The 20,990-nt window shown below is 45.2% G+C and overlaps 1 protein-coding gene across 46 annotated transcripts in view; it reads left to right on the forward strand.

The window, feature by feature from the left end:
* CELF1 (CUGBP Elav-like family member 1) overlaps window positions 1-19,806 on the forward strand; it is an 86,878-nt gene extending 67,072 nt beyond the window's left edge. For 12 of the 46 annotated variants that reach the window (XM_063727914.1, XM_024254514.3, XM_024254533.3 and 9 more), the window contains 9 exons: window positions 1,236-1,370; window positions 2,222-2,301; window positions 2,895-3,056; window positions 6,796-6,871; window positions 8,323-8,451; window positions 8,789-8,902; window positions 10,222-10,407; window positions 12,522-12,665; window positions 13,394-19,806. In XM_063727914.1, the coding sequence (XP_063583984.1) occupies window positions 1,236-1,370; window positions 2,222-2,301; window positions 2,895-3,056; window positions 6,796-6,871; window positions 8,323-8,451; window positions 8,789-8,902; window positions 10,222-10,407; window positions 12,522-12,665; window positions 13,394-13,521 (1,154 nt within the window). In that variant the 3' untranslated portion in view covers window positions 13,522-19,806. 46 annotated transcript variants of the gene reach the window in all.
* Window positions 19,807-20,990: the final 1,184 nt, after the last annotated feature.

Raw genomic sequence — 20,990 nt, forward strand, 5'->3', positions numbered from 1 at the left:
GGTACCTGCCTGTAATCCCAGCTACTCAGGAGGCTGAGACAGGAGAATCGCTTGGAGACAGGAGAATCGCTTGGACCCAGGAGACGGTGGTTGCAGTACGCTGAGATAGTGCCACTGCACTCCAACCTGGGTGACAGAGCAAGACTCTGTCTCAAAAAACAAAAAAAAAAAAGTCAGAAAAGTAGACAGTTATGCTCACTGAAAGGTGTGTTCTCTTCCGCTTGTCATATCAAGTGTGAAAACCTCTTCTTTCTTTAGTAGTATTGCCAGTAAGAGCAAACAGTGCTGGCTAGGCACAGTGGCGCACAGCTGTAATCACAGCACTTTAAGAGGCTGAAACCGGAGGATTGCATAAGCCCAGGAGTTTGAGACCAGCCTTGGCAATAAGAGTGAAACCTCTCTGCAAAAAATTAGCTGGGTGTGGTGGTACATACCTGTGGTCCCAGCTGTTCGGGAAGCTGAGATGGGAAGATTGCTTAAACCCGGCAGGTCAAGGCTGTAGTGAGCCATGATCATGCCACCGCACTTCAGCCTGGGTGACAGCGAGACTCTTGTCTCAAAAAGAGCAAACAGTACAAAGGACTAGGGAAGATGCCAAGTACTTTGCATTTAATAGCAACTGCTACCCTTTGAAGTAAACCTGATTATTCCTATTAGTTAGATGAGGAAACAGGCACAGAATGGTTAAGTAACTTTCACAAGATTACAAAGCTACCATATTTCATCTAAACGCTTCTAATTATAATTTTAAGATAACATTGGTTATAAAAAGAGATGTGAAGCCGGACGTGGTGGGTCACACCTGTAATCCCAGCACTTTGGGAGGCTGAGGCGGGGGGATCACCTGAGGTCGAGAGTTCAAGAACAGCCTGACCAACATGGAGAAACCCCATCTCTACTAAAAATACAAAATTAGCCAGGCATGGTGGCACATGCCTGTAATCTCAGGAGGCTGAGACAGGAGAATCACTTGAATCTGGGAGGCGGAGCTTGCGGTGAGCCGAGATCACGCCATTACACTCCAGCCTGGGCAACAAGAGCGAAACTCCGTCTCAAAAAAAAAAAAAAAAAGAAAAAAAGAGATGTGAAAAATATGAAAAACAAATGTGTGTCTTTGAATCTGTAAAATATGGTACAGAGCCAGGATTCAAACCCAGGTGGTCTGGCTCCCGAATCTGTGCCACATTGCCTCTTTTAGTAGTAATATTCAAGTCTTTTGTGTTTTACTCTCTTAGCAGTGGAAGACAGGAAGCTGTTTATTGGTATGATTTCCAAGAAGTGCACTGAAAATGACATCCGAGTCATGTTCTCTTCATTTGGACAGATTGAAGAATGCCGGATATTGCGGGGACCTGATGGCCTGAGCCGAGGTAGGTAGTTTTAGCTTTTAAATAATCTTTTGGTTTTTTGTTTTGGTTTGGTTTGGGGGTTTTTTTGGAGACAAGGTCTCGCTCTCTCTCACCCAGGCTGGAGTGCAGTGGTGCCTTCACAACTCACTGCAGCCTGAACCTCCCAGGATCAGCCTCCTGAGTAGCTGGGACCGCAGGCATGCATCATGACACCCAGCTAATTTTTAAATTTTTTATATAGAAAAGGTCTCCTTGTGTTGCCCAGGCTGGTCTTGAACTCCTGGACTCAAACGATCCTGTCATCTTGGCTTCCCAAAGTGCCAGGATTATAGGTGTGAGCCACTGCACCGGGCTTGGAATCTTTTTAATTTGACCGGTGGAAACTAGCAACAGTGATTCCCTAGCCAACATGGCCCAGTCAAGATAAAGAGATTGGGCCTGCTGCTTCCTGCTGTATATCTATGTCCTGTCTTGACTCCTCCTATCAGTTCATTCTTTTTGTCTCCCAGCCCCTCTAAGGAGTCTACATTCCATATTCATTGTCATGTATTAAAATTTTCTCTTTTGGTGCTTTGCAAGATCCTTGATGCCAAAATGGAAATACTTTCTTCTCCCATTTTCTTTTATTTTCAAGAGGAACTAGAGGATATGAGTCCTCCTTTCTCCTGTCAGGCATTTTTTTTTCTGTCAGTGGTTCTCTGTTTTTTCATTATAGCACATATCACCCTGTTGGAACATACCAGCGCATGATTCCCTGAAAACAGGGACTGTGTCCGTATTGCTAGCATGATAGTCAGCACATAGTAGGTGCTCAGTTAATGTCTGTCAGAGAAATAAATGAATGCATGAGTTACTGACTCTTCTCTTACCAGGTTGTGCATTTGTGACTTTTACAACAAGAGCCATGGCACAGACGGCTATCAAGGCAATGCACCAAGCACAGACCATGGAGGTAGGGAGCAGATAGGTGATGGGGAAAATTCATCAGCTTGGGAATGCTGGAACATTTGGCCATTAAAGTCCAGCAGCATGTGCAGCATCTGATTGCCCAGAAGGTTAAACAGCGAACATCTCAAAGTAAAAAACCACTGATTTCTTTAAAATTAACGTATTGGAAATGTTCTCCCCACCCCTTTTTTTGAGATGGGGTCTTACTTTGTCACCTGGGCTGGAGTGCAGTGGGAAGATCATGACTCACTGCAGCCCCAACCACCCAGACTCAAGCGATCCCCCTACCTCTGCCACTCAAGTAGCTGGGACTACAGGTGCACACCAGCACGCCCAGTTAATTTTTGTATTTTTTTTTTTAATAGAGACAGTTTTGCTATGTTGCCCAGGCTGGTCTAAAATTCCTGGGCTCAAGTGATCCACCCGCCTCAGCCTCCCAAAGTGTTGGGATTACAGTCTCTTCTCTCTTGTGTCTATCATGAGAATCATTTGGCAATGAATGAAATTAGAATGTAACCTGCATGTCATCCAAAAGGAAGATTTTTTTTCTTTTTCCAGATGGAGGAATTTGACCCTTTCGTTTTGGTCTTTTCACAGGGTTGCTCATCACCCATGGTGGTAAAATTTGCTGATACACAGAAGGACAAAGAACAGAAGAGAATGGCCCAGCAGCTCCAGCAGCAGATGCAGCAAATCAGCGCAGCATCTGTGTGGGGAAACCTTGCTGGTCTAAATACTCTTGGACCCCAGTATTTAGCAGTGAGTCTTTGTGGTTTGCTTTCTGCAGACTGTGCAAGTTCCCAGCTGTTTCTTCTTCTGCTGTCCCTAGCTAACAAATACAGTGGCATTTACAACTTTTGGCATATAGAAATTATATGTGAAAATTCAGGTAGTATAGTCCTGTTAGTCTCTTTCTCTCTCTCTATATATATATGTATCTCTGGACATGTATCTCTGGTTGTATCTTGAGGCTTTTGCTGCAACTAAAGTGAATTCCTGGTTTCCCGTTTTAAAGATTTAGAAACATCTTGTGTCCTTACCTCCAAGAAAGAAATTCCTGAGGGAATCTTAACTACCAGTGTCTTTCTCCATACCTCTTCCTACCAGATGTAGAGGGCATCATTAAAATCCTTATTGAGTCTTTCCTAAGGAGTATGATAAATGTTTCTTTCAGCGGACTTGAGAGATCAAGAGTTGTTTTTCTTTTTGTTTTGTTTTGTTTGTTTGTTTGTTTTGCTTTATTTATTTATTTATTTATTTATTTTGAGACGGAGTCTCACTCACTCTGTCACCCAGGCTAGAGTGCAGTGGCACAATCTTGGCTTACTGCAACCTCTACCTCTTGTGTTCAAGTGATTCTCCTGCCTCAGCCTCCCAAGTAGCTGGGACTACAGACACACACCATCACACCCAGCTAATTTTTGTATTTTTAGTAGAGACGGGCTTTCATTGTGTTGGCCAGGCTGGTCTCGAACTTATGACCTCAGGTGATCCACCTGTCCTGGCCTCCCAAAGTGCTGGGTTTACAGGTGTGTGAGCCACTGCGCCTGGCCGAGATCAAGAGATTAACATGAACATTTTTAAATGAGCATTACAGGTGTATATTCAAGTTTACTACATTGTAAATAGACTTCCTTTAATTTGATCTCTCTGTTGTCGTGAGCCAAAAGAAGGTTGTCTAGTCCAAAAGAAGGTCTGGCCCCAATTTGGGATTTAGATTTACTAGGTCTGTAATGTATATGTTACAGGGGATTATTAACGGAAAAGAACTGGGCCAGCACAAGACACTTAAAACCACCCATTTGTGAGTCAAAGAGGAAAAAGGTCATCTTAGGCTATTAACGGTGAAACCACTAGATTTGTATGGATGATACAAAAATATTCACATAGAAATAGCTAGTATAGTCATTTATTCCTCAACCTTTCCAGTATTATTCTGTATGGAAACAGACAAAAGGCACTGATTTCTGTCTCCCAGTACTGAATTTTGGTTTAGTTCCAGTGGTTTTCATATTTCTAATATCTTATAAGAAATCCCAGTTTAGGCCGGGCGCTGTGACTCACGCCTGTAATCCCAACACTTTGAGAGGCCGAAGTGGGCGGATCGCCTGAGGTTGGGAGTTTGAGACCAGCCTGGCCAGCATGGTAAACCCTGTCTATACTAAAAATACAAAAAAATTACATGGGCGTGGTGGCAGGCGCCTGTAATCCCAGCTGCTCGGGAAGCTGAGACAGGAGAATGGCTTGAACCTGGGAGGCGGAGGATGCACTGAGCGGAGGCTGCAGTGAGCCAAGATTGCACCATTGCACTCCAGCCTGGGCAGTAGAGCGAGACGCTGTCTCAAAAAAAAAAAAAAGAAAAAAGAAACCCCAGTTTATCCTAGCTAGTATTTCTCTGAAGTTTTTTTAAAAAAATATAGAGTGGGGTTTTTTTGTTTTGCTTTGTTTTGTTTTGAAGCCTCACTCTGTTGCCCAGGTTGGAAAACAGTGGCGCAATCTCTGCTCACTGCAACCTCCAACTCCAAGCAGCTGGGATTACAGTCATGTGCCACCACGCCTGGCTAATTTTTGTAGTTTTAGTAGAGACAGGGTTTTGCTTATGTGAGCCAGGCTGGTCTCAAACTCCCGACCTCAAGTGATTTGCCTACCTTGCCCTCCCAAAATGCTGGGATTACAGGCATGAACCACTGGGTCCGGTTATATTTCGACAGAATAAATTGTTTCTTAGTGCTGAAACATTGCTTATATGTTCAGAAAATTCAGGGAGATTTTAGTCATCTGCAGAAATGATAATGCTTTGAAAATGGTCTACATGCTATGCATTTGCTTTTCTTAGAGACTTTCGGAGCCCCCTTTTAGGGAAGGTTAACCTCTTTGTTGTCATTGCCACTACCAGCAAGTACATGATGGCATATGTTGAGAGCTGTGTTCTCTTTGTTTTGGTTAGACATGATTCCTGCCCTAAGAGCTAATCTCATTTGGAGGGAAATGAAGGGACCAAGTACAGTATTCACAGTCCACCAGTTAGGACTGAACACGTAGCCCAAGGTGTTTAAGAAGAAAAAGGCCGGGCGCGGTGGCTTATGCTTTTAATCCCAGCATTTTGGGAAGCCGAAGCAGGCAAATCACCTGAGGTTAGGAGTTTGAGACCAGCCTGACCAACATGGTGAAACCCCGTCTCTACTAAAAATACAAAAATTAGCTGGGTGTGGTGGTACACACCTGTGGTCCCAGCTACTCGGGAGGGTGAGGCAGGAGAATCGCTTGAACCTGGAAGGCGGAGGTTGCAGTGAGCTGAGATCACACCATTGTACTCCAGTCTGGTGACAGAGCGAGACTCCATCTCAAAAAAAAAAAAAAAATGTAGACGTGGGTGCTAGTGGACTGTGTGATAGTACATCATCATTAATTATGAGGTTCTTTCTGGACTATGTGGACTTGAGTTAGCCAGGCTCTACTGTCCTGGAGGAGTTGGTTTTCATCTTTTTATCCTTTGAGAAGTGGGGGAAAAGGGTGTGTAGGTGCATTTTTTTTCCCCCATTCTGTTCCTGGAGGTTTGTAGACCTCTTGAAACTTATCCGTGATCTCTAGCCTGGAAGGATTCGCGGCAACAGAGAAACCAGGTCAGATGTTTATAGGAATGGGAAACAGGTTGAATAAAAGGATCCTGTACAAGAATACCAATTTTCCATAAACAATACTAATTGGGTTTAGTTGGAGCAAAAGTTTTCAGCAAGCTGGTTAGATGAAGGTTGTGGTTTGCCAATATACAAAGTAAACTAATGCCACAAACTCAGGGACAGGCCCTCTTTATTTGTCATGGGACAATCATTGAAGGAGAACGTACTCTGAACCTGGTATAGACTAATCCATCAGTCATTTGGTCATCTGCAACAGTGAAGACCAATTTGGAAGGGAGGAAGTAAATAAGGTTGGATAGATGTGTAGCTGGAGTGATTATTAGTCATGTGGTCCATTGTGACCAATAAAGGGTAACTCCAAGAAATACTATGAAATGTTTAGATTTGATATTTAAAATAGTTGTGTGAAGTAGAAATTGAGTATCCAGATGGAAACAATCTGCAGAGTGAGCTGTGTGGACCTAACTAAGGAGAACTTGGGAGAGGGTAGCTGGAAATGGCATTCATTCATTCGCAGACAATAATCACAGTTGACTGCATAGCTGCTCAAGTTTAGCTTATTATCCTGCTGTACTTCTGTCCTCTGCTGTGCTGAATTCTGCTGCCCAGGGACTTGAGCTTGGCTCAGTATTCAGTGAACATACTACCTTCTGGGCCAGTGCTTTAGCTGTGTTTTTTTTTTTTGTCCTGTGCTGTCATAAGCCTCATGTTTCTGTTGTGTTGGCTTGGGTTCTTGTCTTTGACTTTCTTCTCTCTGGGGGCCTCTGCACTCTCGCTTTGCTGTGCTGTAGAGTTATCCCAGATGCAGAACCAGCCCTCACTCTCACTCTTGTTCTGTTTTTTGGTGTAATGTCTAGCTTTATTTGCAGCTCCTTCAGCAGACTGCCTCCTCTGGGAACCTCAACACCCTGAGCAGCCTCCACCCAATGGGAGGTAAGTGTTTCACTGCTGCAGAGGAGCAGCAGCACCCAGGCCAGCAGACCCAGCTAACAACAGTCTTGGGAGTTTGGCATCATTTCTGTGAAAACATTTTTTTGCTTATTATGTAAACCTGACCTAGGATGAACGTCCCAGGACTCAATTTCCTTGTCTCTATACAGTGGCTCTATGGCTAGTTGATGCCACATTGCTCTGACGTTATCTGGTGCCTCCTAATCTTTTAGGTCACTGTTGGAGAAGAATATGGAAAAGGGCTGTTTAGCTCCTATAGACTGAGGCCGTTCTCTGATAAGGGGAAAAAATTGCAAGAACTCTTTATTTCCATTATAAAGTGACTTTTCCAGTGACTGCAGAAAAGCCAAAGATGGCTTCCATGCAAATGCCCTACCTTGAAGCTTCTAGAACCCAGGCAGTTGGTTTACCTGTGTATCTTCTTGTTTCTTAGGTGAATTCCTATTTTGTTGTTGCTATTAACATACACAGAAAACTTAAATGGAGTGCCACAACAAACCTGAGCCAGGGGCCATCAGGAGTCTTTGGCGGGTAGGGCATGGGGCAGCTTCAAAGCTGCCTGTGCCTACACCCTCTGCATTGGATTTAGGCTAGGCCAAATGTGCATTTGAGAAAGGCATAGTTTTCAGTGAACAGCATTTTGCTGTTTGAAAGTTTTTGATAGTCATTCACTTTGTCTCAGGAAATTATAGTTGGCTATATTTTTGGAAAGTTGCTAGATTGTAATCTGTATTGTATTTTAATTCTCGTTTACTCTTTCCACTCCCCCCACCCCTCACCCCATCCATCTTTCCATTGTCTAGTAAATGATTGGCAGCATCGACAGCACAGTTTAGATTTCTTCCTCCCCTTTCAACTGTGTTGCCTGGGCTCTACTTGGAAGTCTTTCACTCAGTGATTTTTCCTCTCTCCTCTTTCTGGTGATGAATCTGCTATTCAAGTGACAGTGTCTTTATTCTTTGTGTCATTGCTGCTCTCCTGTGTTCTCCCTTGTTTGCTCCTGGGCCTTCTGCAACTGCCATGTTTTCTGCATGTTCCCCTCTATGACAGAGAGCGAATCCCCTGTAAAGTGTGAGTGAGGGGCCTGGATACAGTCCCATTCTGTGCTGTAGGTTTTGGCATTGTTCTTCTGTGTTCCTGGCCCCGTGGTAGGCAGTTTTTCTTGGTTTCCTAATTGCCCACACCTTTATTAATGTACACTTGGCATGGTATGCTATTGGATTAGCCATCTCTTCTCTGAGGAAATGATTTCAAGTTTCTTAATGAGTGATATATGAATCTTTTTTGGAGCCCTGTAATGTTGTTTGTAAGGCTTATCTAGAACAGTTCCTCTTTGTCAGGGACCAGCCCTCTGCCAGTGTGTGCTTGTCATTGCTGGAATGGATATGAAGCACCCTTATCTGCTGGCTAATCTCTTGCTTTGGATGTTGTAGGGTTGAATGCAATGCAGTTACAGAATTTGGCTGCACTAGCTGCTGCAGCTAGTGCAGCTCAGAACACACCAAGTGGTACCAATGCTCTCACTACATCCAGCAGTCCCCTCAGCGTGCTCACTAGTTCAGGTAAGCATGAGGGTGGCCCAGTATGCCGTTATGTGCCTTGGACAGATCCTTTGTGTTTAAAAGCAGAGTCCAGAGAGGGAAAATAGTTAACACCTGTTTCCAGAGAGGTCAGATTATGAGCAACAAATTTTCAAATGTCATCTTCTATACTTAAGAGAAATCTTCCTGATTTTTAATATGCTGTGGCCATTATTTGTCTCTGTCCTGCAAGGACAGTTATTAGAATTAGTAACTGAAAACCTCTTTGTAAATAGCATACTTGGATAGTGACACTTTTTCTTGTATTTGGCGAGAATGCGAGTGATGGCTTGAATTTTAACTCCTTGCTTTCTAATAGCAGGGTCCTCACCTAGCTCTAGCAGCAGTAATTCTGTCAACCCCATAGCCTCACTTGGAGCCCTGCAGACATTAGCTGGAGCAACGGCTGGCCTCAATGTTGGCTCTTTGGCAGGTAAGGGGCAGCACCTGGCTGTCATCAGACTATTCTTTGTGCAGGTAGCACATCTTAACCCTGGTAGGGGCACCACTGGAATGATTGCAGTGGCCCAGTGAAGTTAAAAATAATCATGGGGGCCAGGCGTGGTGGCTCACACCTCTAATCCCAGCACTTTGGGAGGCCAAGGTGGGCGGATCACGAGGTCAGGAGATCAAGACCATTCTGGCTAACACGGTGAAACCCCGTCTCCCCTAAAAATACAAAAAAAATAGCTGGGCCTGGTAGCGGGCGCCTGTAGTCCCAGCTACTTGGGAGGCTGAGGCAGGAGAATGGCATGAACCGGGGAGGCAGAAGTTGCAGTGAGCCAAGATTGTGCCACTGCACTCCAGCCTGGGTGACAGAGCGAGAGTCCGTCTCAAAAAAACATGGTATTTTTTAATCAGACCTGAGTTAAATCCCACCTCTGTCCGTTAGCTAGCTATAACTTCGGACCACCTTTCTAAGGACATTTTCTCATCTTTGAAGTGGGAATAATAGAATACTTTGAAGGGTTGTTAAAAATTAAATGAGGCCAGGTACAGTGGCTCATACCTATAGTCCCAGCAGTTTGGGAGGCCAAAGCAGGGGATCACCCTAGGTCACAAGTTCCAGACCAGCCTGAGCAACATAGTGAGAACTCCATCTCTACAAAAATTATCTGGGTGTAGTGGTGCATGCCTGTAGTCCCAGCTACTTGGGAGGCTGAGGCCGGGAGGATTGCTTGAGCCTGGGAGCTTGAGGCTGCAGTGAGCTAGATTGTACCACTGAACTCCAACCTAGGTGACAGAGTGAGACTCTGTCTCCAAAAAAAAAAAAAATAGAACATAGGTAAAGTGCTGCTGAGCACATTGCATAGTACAGTAGATGACACATAGAATGTACTTAGTACCTGTTAGTTGCTGTTTTAATGGTAGGGTTCACCCACATCTTGTCAGAAATCACATGTACCCCCTTGAGTTCGCAGTCTTGGGCCTCTTCTTTTATGGCATTCTAGCTCATTATGAGAAAGTGGCAGAACAGCCAGATAGAAAATGGAAGCTCTCATTCCACAGATTGGATGAAGATAATGGGGAGCACAACACCCGCATATGGCATTTCTTAATGTCCCCATTAGCAAGGCCTGGTGAATGTCCTGAAATCTAGCCAGTCAGATAGTTTCTTCTCAGGGAGAAACTAAGAGGGAGATAAAGGGGTGAACTTTGGAGTTTTCGCTCTTCTAGATGCCCTAAGTAGACTTGTCTTTGGCATCAGTTTAGTCTTTCTAGTATATTAATCCTTCTCTTCCTCCAACCAAGGAATGGCTGCTTTAAATGGTGGCCTGGGCAGCAGTGGCCTTTCCAATGGCACCGGGAGCACCATGGAGGCCCTCACTCAGGCCTACTCGGGTATCCAGCAATATGCTGCTGCTGCGCTCCCCACTCTGTACAACCAGAATCTTCTGACACAGCAGAGTATTGGTGCTGCTGGAAGCCAGAAGGAAGGTGAGTGCAAAGGGAGATCGGGGTCAGGTATTGGGTGGGGAGGGTTTCCTCCTATACCAGAACTGAAAGGCAGAGCAAAGGCTGAGGGAATCAGTTAGGTCGTCAGACCATTGTTTTTCTTTGACAGTGTCAACTGTAGACTGAGAAACCCTGTGAAGTGTGATCTGCTTTTGAAATGTTTTCTGGATGTGGCTCAAATCAGAACCTCTGTGTGCCCTCTTGGGATGGGGCTGCAGTTTTTAGATGAAGCAACAGACACTGACCTTATCAGGTCTGACACATTTGACAAGAATGTTTCTGTTAGGAAGTCTTCTCTACAGATTACAAATCTATCAGAGGATCTTCTGTCTGCATGTCTTCTGTTTCAGTGTCCCTTTTAGCTATATCATTTGGCATTTTCCTCACTTTCTGATTGATGTTTGTCCTGATTGAAGACAAACTGAGGGGTGGTGGGACAGAGTTTGGCCCATGAGTTGATGGAGTGGCAAGTATGTCATTTTACACAAATGGTATTCAATTTAGCAGAAAAATAGGAGAGACTGTTTAGCCAGAAACAGGCCTGAAGGTGACTTACATGAATAGAAAGTCCTGCTGACACCTCTGTGCTCAGATTTGACTGGGTTTTCATAACCAGGAGCTGGTATAAGCACTAATGTAGGAAAAAGATGAGTGTCCTCTTGTCACAGCAGAAAGTCCTGGTTCATCTCCCCTCACCTGCTCTGAATCACTTATATCCCCTAGGGATGTGGTAGTAGGAGAATGTAGCGTGAACCGATATTTTAGTGGAGACTATGGAGACAGACAATAAATAAATGAAAGCATGAGGTGTTTCAGATGATCCTCTGGAGAATGACAAGCCGGGAAGAGAGATAGGGAGTGTCAGAGGCACTGCATTTTATGCACAATGCTCAGAGAATGTCTCTCTAGGTTGACATTTAAGCAGAGAACTGAAGGAAGTAGGAAGCAAGTCATGCCTGAATCTAGAGAAAGAAGAGTAACAGGGGCATAGGAAAAGCAAGTACAGAGGCCCTGAGGCAGCAATGTTCCCTGATGTGTTTGACAAAAACAGGGAGGCCAGGGTGGCTGCAGAATGGCTGGACTGCAATTGTAATAAAGCTTTTTGGTTAGAAAATCATTGAGTAGGCTGGGCACAATGGCTCACGCCTGTAATCCCAGCACTTTGAGAGGCCAAAGCGGGCGGATCATGAGATCAGGAGTTCGAGACTAGCCTGACCAACATGGTGAAACCCCATCGCTACTAAAAATACAAAAATTAGCCAGGCATGGTGGCACCTGCCTGTAATCCCAGCTACTCGGGAGGCTGAGGCAGGAGAATCACTTGAACCTGGGAGGCAGAGGTTGCAGTGACCTGAGATCACGCCACTGCACTCCAACCTGGGTGACAGAGTGAGCCTCTGTCTCAAAAAAAAAAAAAGAAAGAAAAAAAAGTCATTGAGTATAGTCAGATGAAGAATGTGTATTCTGTTTTTAAGCTCAGTGTTAATCATGGGTGCATTTTTAAAACTAATTTCTTTTTATTTTCCCATTTACCTATGATGAAACTCACTGATTTTGGCATAGAGCTATATGAGTGTTGACAAACAGTCCTAGTCCTGCAACCATCACCACAGATTAAGAACATTTCCATCACCCCTAGAAATTCTCTTGTGCCCCTTTGTAGTCATTCCCTGCGTCTGGCAACTACCAGTCTGTTTGCTGTCCCTGTGGTTTCTAGGCATTATTTGGAAACCTGTTTTGTTTATAACCCCTTTTCACCTCCTCTTCTGTGTTCCTCTCTGAGCCTACAGTCTCTGTTTTCCTGCTCCACACACAAGTCGGCCTGCTTTATTATCCCAACACTCCTCCTCCTGCGGGTAGAATTTCTCACATCCTCAATGAGATGGAGCTTGGCTGAATGTGAGGGAAGGAATCTGTTTTAATGTTTGCCCTTTGGTTCCTTGCTTTGTATTTAGAGAATCTGTTTAGTTCCCCAGATTAATGTCTATTTTTAGGGATTGTGACAGTTTTAACATAGGTGGAAATGAAAGACCACTGGTGCAGGGCGACGAGCATGTTTGACACTGATACCTTTCCAATTCCTGGGTATTTTGAAGGTCCAGAGGGAGCCAACCTGTTCATCTACCACCTGCCCCAGGAGTTTGGTGATCAGGACCTGCTGCAGATGTTTATGCCCTTTGGGAATGTCGTGTCTGCCAAGGTTTTCATAGACAAGCAGACAAACCTGAGCAAGTGTTTTGGTATGTTGGCTTCTCTCTGATGTCAGGATGGGATTAGTATTTTACCACTGAGAAAGAAGGAGCTCACTGCAGAAAGATCTGAATATGAGTTTGGGCTGTTGTTTTAACTTGGCCATGGGCAGGTCATATGACCTCTTTTTGAGCCCCAGTTTCTCATTGCTGTAGTGGAGGTAAGGATTCTACCCACACTGTTGCTCCAGAGTGAAAAATAATATATGGAAAATGGTTTGCAAAAAAACCTTAAAACAGCCCAGGTTAGTGCCTGTAAGTCCCAGTACCTTGGGAGGCCAAGGCAGAAGGATCGCTTGAGCCTAGGAGTTCAAGACCAGCCTAAGCAACAGAGTGAGACCTCATGGCTACAAAAAATTAGTCAGACATGGTGGCGTGTACCTGTGTTCCCAGCTACTTGGGGCTGAGGTGAGAGGATCACCAGAGCCCAGGAGGCCAAGGTTGCAGTGAACCATGGTCACACCATTGTACCCCAACCTGGGTGACAGAGCAAGACCCTGTCTCAAGAAAAAGAAAAAAACCTTTAAATTACCATGTAGATGTTAAGTGGTACTATTAAGAACCTAATTTATTTTGTATGATATAATGTCCAGATTTCTTGTCCCTGCTGAATAAAATTGGGATTTGAGATGAAGCACATAAGGTATCTTGTATAAGGAGGACTGAGAATCTCCTTGCCTCATTATGTCCCTCACCTAGGTTTCTGCTTGGACACACAGGTTTTGTAAGTTACGACAATCCTGTTTCGGCCCAAGCTGCCATCCAGTCCATGAACGGCTTTCAGATTGGCATGAAGCGGCTTAAAGTGCAGCTCAAACGTTCGAAGAATGACAGCAAGCCCTACTGAGCGTGCTCCCCTCTGAGACTGGAGTGAGAGGGTCTTCTGGTAAGTTGGGGAGGAGCACCCTTAATGATTCGAAGCCCTGAGGCTGTGTGTTGACAGCCCTGGACCCTGATCCCTGCCACTCTCGCAGGCACAGCTTGCCCTGAAGACTCGGCTACTGCCTTCTGTGGGAGTTTCGCTTCGTACAGAGGACAAGTTTGTGCTTTGGTTTCCAGTGTTTTACTTTGGAGTTTAGGTGCCATATCCTGAGTTTTTTTTTTTTTTTTTTTTTCCTTTATTTAAAGTTTGCTGTGTTTGTAACCAGTGTGTGTTGAGAAGGACCAACATCAAACCACCCTGGGGAAGGGGGACAGGGAAACATTTAACACAGACGATGATCAGGATTTGCCCCAAACCACCCCAAGAGAGAGGACTGAGTGGAACAAAAAAGTGACCCCCAGAACCTCTCAGTGTGAGGGTGGGTAGAATGAGAACTGACACCTGGGAGCTGTGGGGAGCAGAGCGGCTTTGGGGAAGAGTGGAGTGACTAGACACCTAATGCCCTGGCAGCTGGAGACTCAAACTCCTGTACAGCTGCCTTCTGGGAAATAGTTTTTGACACCTATTTTTCAGATTTTTGTCCGGAATTCCCGCTGCTCTTTTCAAAAAAGGGCGTTAACAATTCTCTGGAAATAAAGCACCTGTTAGCCTGACATATGCAAAAAGCAGGACGGCATCACCCATTACGAGCTCCCCCAGCCAGCAGTCAGTATTGAATTGGCCTTGCCTGGCTGGTGGCAGTTGGGGAGAAGCAGCCAAAGAGGTTAGTTTATTTCAACACCAAATTAGACCATGGCCCATTTCCAACAGGTCTCTTTAAAGAAGGCGTCTATGGAATACATTGCCTGGTTTCCTTCCTTGCAGTTCACCACAGCAGGGAATGTCACCTCCATCCCCAGCCACAATTTTCTCATGAAGGCAAATCCAAGAAGGGCTTGCAGTTCTTGCTGAAGGGGGTACCATTTGTGGGCTGAGTGATCAATACCATCTAGTTGGGGAAGGAGGAGCTTGTTTCTTGGTGTACTTGAATCAGAAGGTCCCTGCAAGCCAGTATGCTTCATTTGCCAGTGGCCAGAAATTCTCCCTTGCCTCCTTGATTGAGGTGTCCCAGAGGTAGTATTCCCACAGGGGTCTGGCAGGCCCCTCCTGTAACCACTCCAGTCACATTTTCTGCTCTTGAGGCAGAGGTGACATCAGGACGTTTACAGCCTCCACATGAATTGAGTGTTCATTTACCTCAGTATTACCGTGTTCATTTTTGTCCTCGTGCTACAGTTAGCTCCCTGCTGCCTCCTGCAGGTCTTACTTCAGCTCTTGCCTGTGACCCACACAGCTTCTGGGCTCTGCCTCTGCACTAAGAAGTGCTGTGGGGGTAGAGAACCAGGAAGGACATGCTGTTGGGAATGTACACCTGGGCAGAGGTGGCCCTGTTAAGATATGACTATAGCCACAGCCAGGGATGGGATCCCTGGGTCTCTGGAATCTGAAACCTCACAAATACCAGTTTTGACCCCTAGCAGCAGAGATAAGAATAAAGGGGTTGGTTTGCTATTAAGTCAGATGGGGGCTCTCTCCTTGTCATGCTGTCCCTGTGGGTAACAGACAGGGATTGACCATCTTACTGTTGTACAGGTAGCTGGTGGTGTTGGATTATCCCATTGAAGCTGGGACAGCTGTTCCTTTCTCATAGTGATAACTTGGGTCTGTTGTCCTCTAAGGAACGTCAAACATACACTTCTTAAGCTGAACCACGTAAACTTGAAATTCTGCGCACTGGGAGAAATGTGTCCTGTGTTTCAAAGGATAAAACTGTTCTAAAGGCTTCCAGGGTCATGATGGGATTTTTTAAATAAATGCAAAAAATAAAAATAAAAAAGAAAAAAGAAAACAAAAAAAAAAAAGAAAAAAATGCTAGGTTGGGGAGGCGCTGTTCTGAATCCCAACCGGCTGGAACCAAGAATGTCGTTTCTATTTTTATAGAAGTTTTATACAGCTCCGGGGTGGAGAATATTTATTACCTAAATTATATCTCTGGAAAAGGCCAGGATTTTGTAGAATCCAGAATGTGATTGTTATACACACAGGGTGCTGTGTATGATTGAAACTACTGACTTTCTGTGGCCCGTTTGCAGCCCAGCTAACTTGCCCAAGGGGAAGGTGTTAATGCTGTGAATTGGCAGAGGAGAGAGCTGTGCTCCATAGGGTGCTGCCGGTGCTGTGCTCCCTAGCCTTCTGTTCTGTCTTCCTCCTTAGCCAGAACGCCACTCCCTTCCCACATCCCCCTCTTCTCCCCGCCTTCCCCCATCTCACCATTATTTGTCCATGGATTTGTCCTGGGCTCTGGGACCTTATGAAACCCCTTTCCTAATGACATAAGAGGCCAAGGTGCAATCCACCCACCTTTGATACCAGACCCTGAGGGCTTCATACCTGCTGATGGGTTCTCTTTTCTAAAAGGAATGCTTGCCCCAGCAGGGTCCTGGGCTGCTTGAGCAGCCAGCTGGTGAGACCATGCACTTCTCTGTTCTCTCCTCCCCCTGCCCAGTGAGTTAGCACAGCAGTAGCACTGCCCTTGAGCACAGTTCTTTCCCCAGGCCAAAGATGGTTTTGTGAAGAAGCTGCTCCCCTACAAGTCTCACGTGTGAAAGGGCTCAGCTCAGAGTGGAGACTCGCTGTCAAGTCTTAAGCAATCCTTTTCTGTTGTGTGAAGGTTTCACTTACAATGTGTTTTCTGCTGTAGTTTTGTTTCTTACTCGGGTTATATCACGAAATTGATTTGCCTTGAATGCAGCCAGACCACTGTCTCCTGGGTTCCACTTGAGTGGCCAGGGCCTGGGTGGAAGCTAAGAGCTTGGATTTCTGGGAACAAAGGGCCATCCCCATAAGATTGAGCAGAAATTCTGGTCCTCTTCCCTGAAAAATTTTCCCCACCCCAGCCAGCATCTTCTGCTTCCCCTTGGGTTGTGACCAGGGAGTGGGGAGAGAGGCTGAGGCTCTGCTCGCCTGGAGACCTTCTTCTCTTAGGAGTTGGGCGCTTCATGGAAAATCCAAGCCTTAGGTTCCCTTCTGTCTCTGGCAATTAGATGTGTTCTTGGTGTCCTCCATGTCCTTTTTGACTTTTCCCTGTGTCCATTGTTAGCATGTGCAAAAGTTCCCTGTCATTACCCAACCCCTGCCCGCCCACCTCATTTCAGGGCTGTACACACAGTGAGTGTTCCTGTTCTCTCTCTCTTTGTTTGGATGTATTGCTCTGTGTAACTCAGTGGGTCTCCCTCTTTCTGGTTTGTTTTTTTTTCTAGATTCCTGCCGTTTGTTCATCGTTGTGCCTAAAGCATGTCGATGTGGCGTCAAGTACATCGTCCAAATCCCTGTCTCTTCAGCTTCTCTGATGCTTGAACTCTCACCTTTGACCTTGTGTTGACCTTTGATGCTGATGTGTATTATTATGTTTGTTTCTTTCTTCTTTTTTTTTTTTCTTTCCTTTTTTTTTCCCTTTTGTGCTGCCAAATTGGTTTTGCTAGAACGACTGCTGAAGGGGAAATATTTAAACTTGCATTTGAATATAAAAAAAAATCTATTTTTCTAGAACTTCATAAGATAACCACTTGATTTTGTGATTCCAATTCTTTGTAATTGTCTTCAGAGCAGCCCTACTAGCACATACCGCGTGGTGTTTGTATTTCTGTGAACACACAGCCAGTCCGTTTCTAGGCTTTGTTTCTCTGTGTGCTTAGTTTTAAAGACAACTTTGAAGTAAACAATGAAATAAAAGATGTCACTAAAACCTTTGAGGCTCCTGAGCACATTTTGCTGATACAGTCTGTGGGGCTTGAGGAGACCGCATGTATTGTTCTTTCTTTTGTTTTTCTTCTGAGTTCTCAACTGCAGAGAGCACCTGAACCCCCTTTCCTTTTTGACCGCAGGCTGCACTTTGGGCCCCAGCCAGCCCTTTTTCTTTTTCTTTTGTGGTTCTTCCCTGGAGCGACTCTGTGGGGAGTCCTGGATCCCGCCTGCCCCTTCCCCTCAGCCCCATGCTTGTTCCAACAGTCTCCACAGCAAAATGTGATGCTTTGATTTTTTGTTGTTGTTTTTGTTTTTGTATTGTTTTTGTGTTTTTGTTTTGAATTTTTTCCTTTCCTACTAAGATTATGCCCAGAAAAAAGTTTTGCATGTTTCCTGCTGTTTCTTCACACCTTCGTATATATCACCTTCACCTCTCTGTTTTCTATAGTTTGTGCAAAAACTGATCGATTTAAAAGGGTTTCAAAGAAGCTGTTTTAAATTGTTGTAGGGTTTTTTTTTTTTCAAGATTGTATTGTTTAATTTTGAAGTGGCAACTTTCTCCTCTATTGCCCTTAGAGCGTTTGCCTGTGCACTTAGACTGTCACTTCGTGTGGCCTCCAGGTCTTACCGGGGCGTCCAGGAGGCTGGCTGCTCTGCTCAGAGAGGGTGGGAAGAGGGCCTGGAGAGACACGAGAAGCAGAGGTAGAGCCTAGAAGGTGGCAGCAGGTGGGTAAGAGGCTTATTTAGCGCATTAGGGGCAGTGAGCACCTGGAGGAAGGAGGGCGCTTCCAACCACCCGTAGGAGGCCATCTGCGCACCAAGTGGCAATTCACCTGCTGGCGCTTTTCCTAGGTGACAAGCACAATACTACAGTCTTCACACTGTTTACAGCCCTGGGCACCAGCCACCCCGCACTGACTCTTCACCACAGCTCTGCTCTTGCTTAGCTAGTGGGGTGGGGGAAAGGGCAGGGATTTGTTTTTTAAATTGGGTGAAGAGCCAAACAGCTACTGTCCCTGGGTGCCAAGCAAGCCAGTTTTTTTGGTTCCCTGAGGGAAACTGACCCTCTTCTCTTGTGGCACCATCCAGCCTCAGGGTCTTGGAGACTTCGGTAAGAATGTGAGTGAAGGGGGAGAGGCGAGGAGAGGAGAGGTCAGGTCAGAGGGTGGATCTGTAGAGGGAAGAGGTTACGGGGGAGGAGCTGATGATAGTTCCCACCCAGACCTAAGCTGCTGGTGGGTGGGTGAGCTGGGAAGGAGGACTGTCCAGGGAAGGGTGGAGAGATGTAGCTAGGGGCTGGGGAGGGGGAGGTGGAAGCGCTGTTGAGCATCCTCCACACCAAGGTTGATGAAGGAAGGGATCCCAGCAGGGTTTCTGCTCTGGGGCTGGCAGGTTGCCTGGTATTATGCCCAAGGCCACTCTGCCTGGGGGAAAGGGCAGCCAGGCAGAGGCCCAGTGTCTGGTAGGCTGCTGAATTTCCTGGAAGGGGTGATTGGATGGAAAGAGGCCAGAAACCCCAGCCTGAGAGACTACTGTGCGCCCCACAGTCTGACTGCACAGAGCCGCCTCTGTTGGCAGGAGGCACTGAGGCTCCCCTTCCTGTGTATTGAGAAGCCGTGTTTGCCAATATATTTTGCTTTCAATTCCAAGAGGAGCTCTGGGAAAACCTGTGGATAAAACCAAATGCCAAATGTTGGACGTTGTTTCCTTTTCCTTTTCTCTCTCTGATTGTTTTAATTGTTCTGTGGTGGTTTTAATGGATTTGAGACCCTGGAGCGGCAGCTGCCTTTCTGATTTCCAGCTGCTTTTTGTGAATAATTTAAAAAGAAAAAAAAAAAAGAAACTTTACATTTTGGAGACAAACCTGTGTGAGTTTTTTATTGGTACAAACGTTGTATTTAACACTAGGGGTTTTGTACAGTTTTTTGCCTTTTCTACTAGAAAACAATGTAAAGTGATTTCACAATGTGAAGAGAAAAAAAAATTGCCACTATGACCAAACGCACAGTCTGTTCTGCAGCAACAACGGGATTCAATCAACTCAGTCGTGATTCAGCCGTAGAAATGCTTTTCCTTTATCTTGTTTGAGCTTTTCCTTTCTTTCCTGTTTTGATTTGCAAAAGAAAATGTCTTTTTTGTGTGAACTTGTGTTGTACTCTGTAGAAAATTATGGATTTTACTTTAATGGTTTAAAAAAAGGCAAGGAGAGCCCTCGTCGCTTTTCTTACCTAATCACAGAGTTTGTGTAGTGAATTTAAAAAGAAAAAAAGAATTGTTACAAGTTTGGAGCAAGGGAGTATGTGTTTCAAAGGAATCTCCTTCCTTTTTTTGTGTGTTTTTTCTTTTGTCCCAATGGGGAACCTAAATCTGTTTTAATTGCACAGACACATGGACAAAAAGTCATTTTGTATCTGCCAAGTGTGGTACCTTCCTTTGTTTATTTGCTATTAAACTGTTTGAGAAGAACTGATGTCTTCACAGTTACTGATTTTTGGGGAGGGTGATGTGTCCTTGGAGCGGGTGGGGTTGCCGTGTTCCTGAAGAGGGGGTGTGGGTGCCCTATAAGGCTTCATTTTGATGTACCTGAAGGTGTGCAACTGAACCCCCAAAAGCTCCTGAAGGAAAACATAATTTCTCCCCAGAAAACTGCCTTCCCCATCTTTTTGTATTCTCCAGGATTTCTACTTAATGCGGAAACACCTTAAAACTTTTTTGCCAACCCTAATTTTTGAGCATCTCCTGTTCTCCTTGGCTGCCACAAAACAGAGCTGGTCCAGACCCGCCAGTGCACATCTCTTCCCTAGTGCTGCAGAGTCCCTGCTCCCTAGGACTCTGCTGGCCAGCACCGAATCCCAGAGTCCCAGCAGTCTTCCTCCCTCCAGACCTTTAAAGCTCTGGCCCAAAGTGGTTAAGCTTCTACTTCCCTCACTCTGACCTCAGTACAAGGCCCCTGAATGGCATGCTTCTAAGCTTCTGTGGACTACTCAATAGTGCTGGATGGACCAGGCCTCAGCCTTCTCCTACATGTCCCTCTATGTGGAGTGGGTCTTGGGTAGCATTTCTCAGTGACAGTTGCATTGAGTACTAGCCCATGATATGTTCTATGAAATAAGGATTCTTAACACAAATAAATTTGTGAATGTTTTCCCTGCAATAAAGAATGTTCTCTCTGAAATTAGGCAGTAAAGAAGCCTCAGACTTGATTTAGCCAAGCGTCTCCCGGACTGGGGATCCCTTTTGCTGTCCACTTGTTCTCAAAAACAAGTGGCAGCTTGGGGGTTTTAGAAGATTTTGTCTACCAAGTTCTGCATTTGGGTGTTCCTTTGTTCACGTCCCCATTTTTATTCATGAAAAATGTTTAAAAATCAGAACTTATTTGCAAATAATTACCCTAGCTAATGTTGATTGTTTACCACCATCAGGCGATGGAGGATACACATGATACCCACAACATGTTCCAGGCTTCATAGCATCCCTAGGAGGTAGCTAGTGTTCCCATCCTCATTTTACAGATGAGCAAACAGGTTAAAAGAAATTGGGTTGCCTGCTAGGAAGTGGTGTGCACTGGGAATCAAACCAGGTTCCCCAACTCCTGAGCCCTTTCTCCTAACCACTACTGAATAGAAAGAATTCAAAAGCCAATAAATGTG

This window comes from Pongo abelii, chromosome 9, assembly GCF_028885655.2.
Source record: "Pongo abelii isolate AG06213 chromosome 9, NHGRI_mPonAbe1-v2.0_pri, whole genome shotgun sequence".
NCBI classification, from domain to species: Eukaryota; Metazoa; Chordata; class Mammalia; order Primates; family Hominidae; genus Pongo; species Pongo abelii.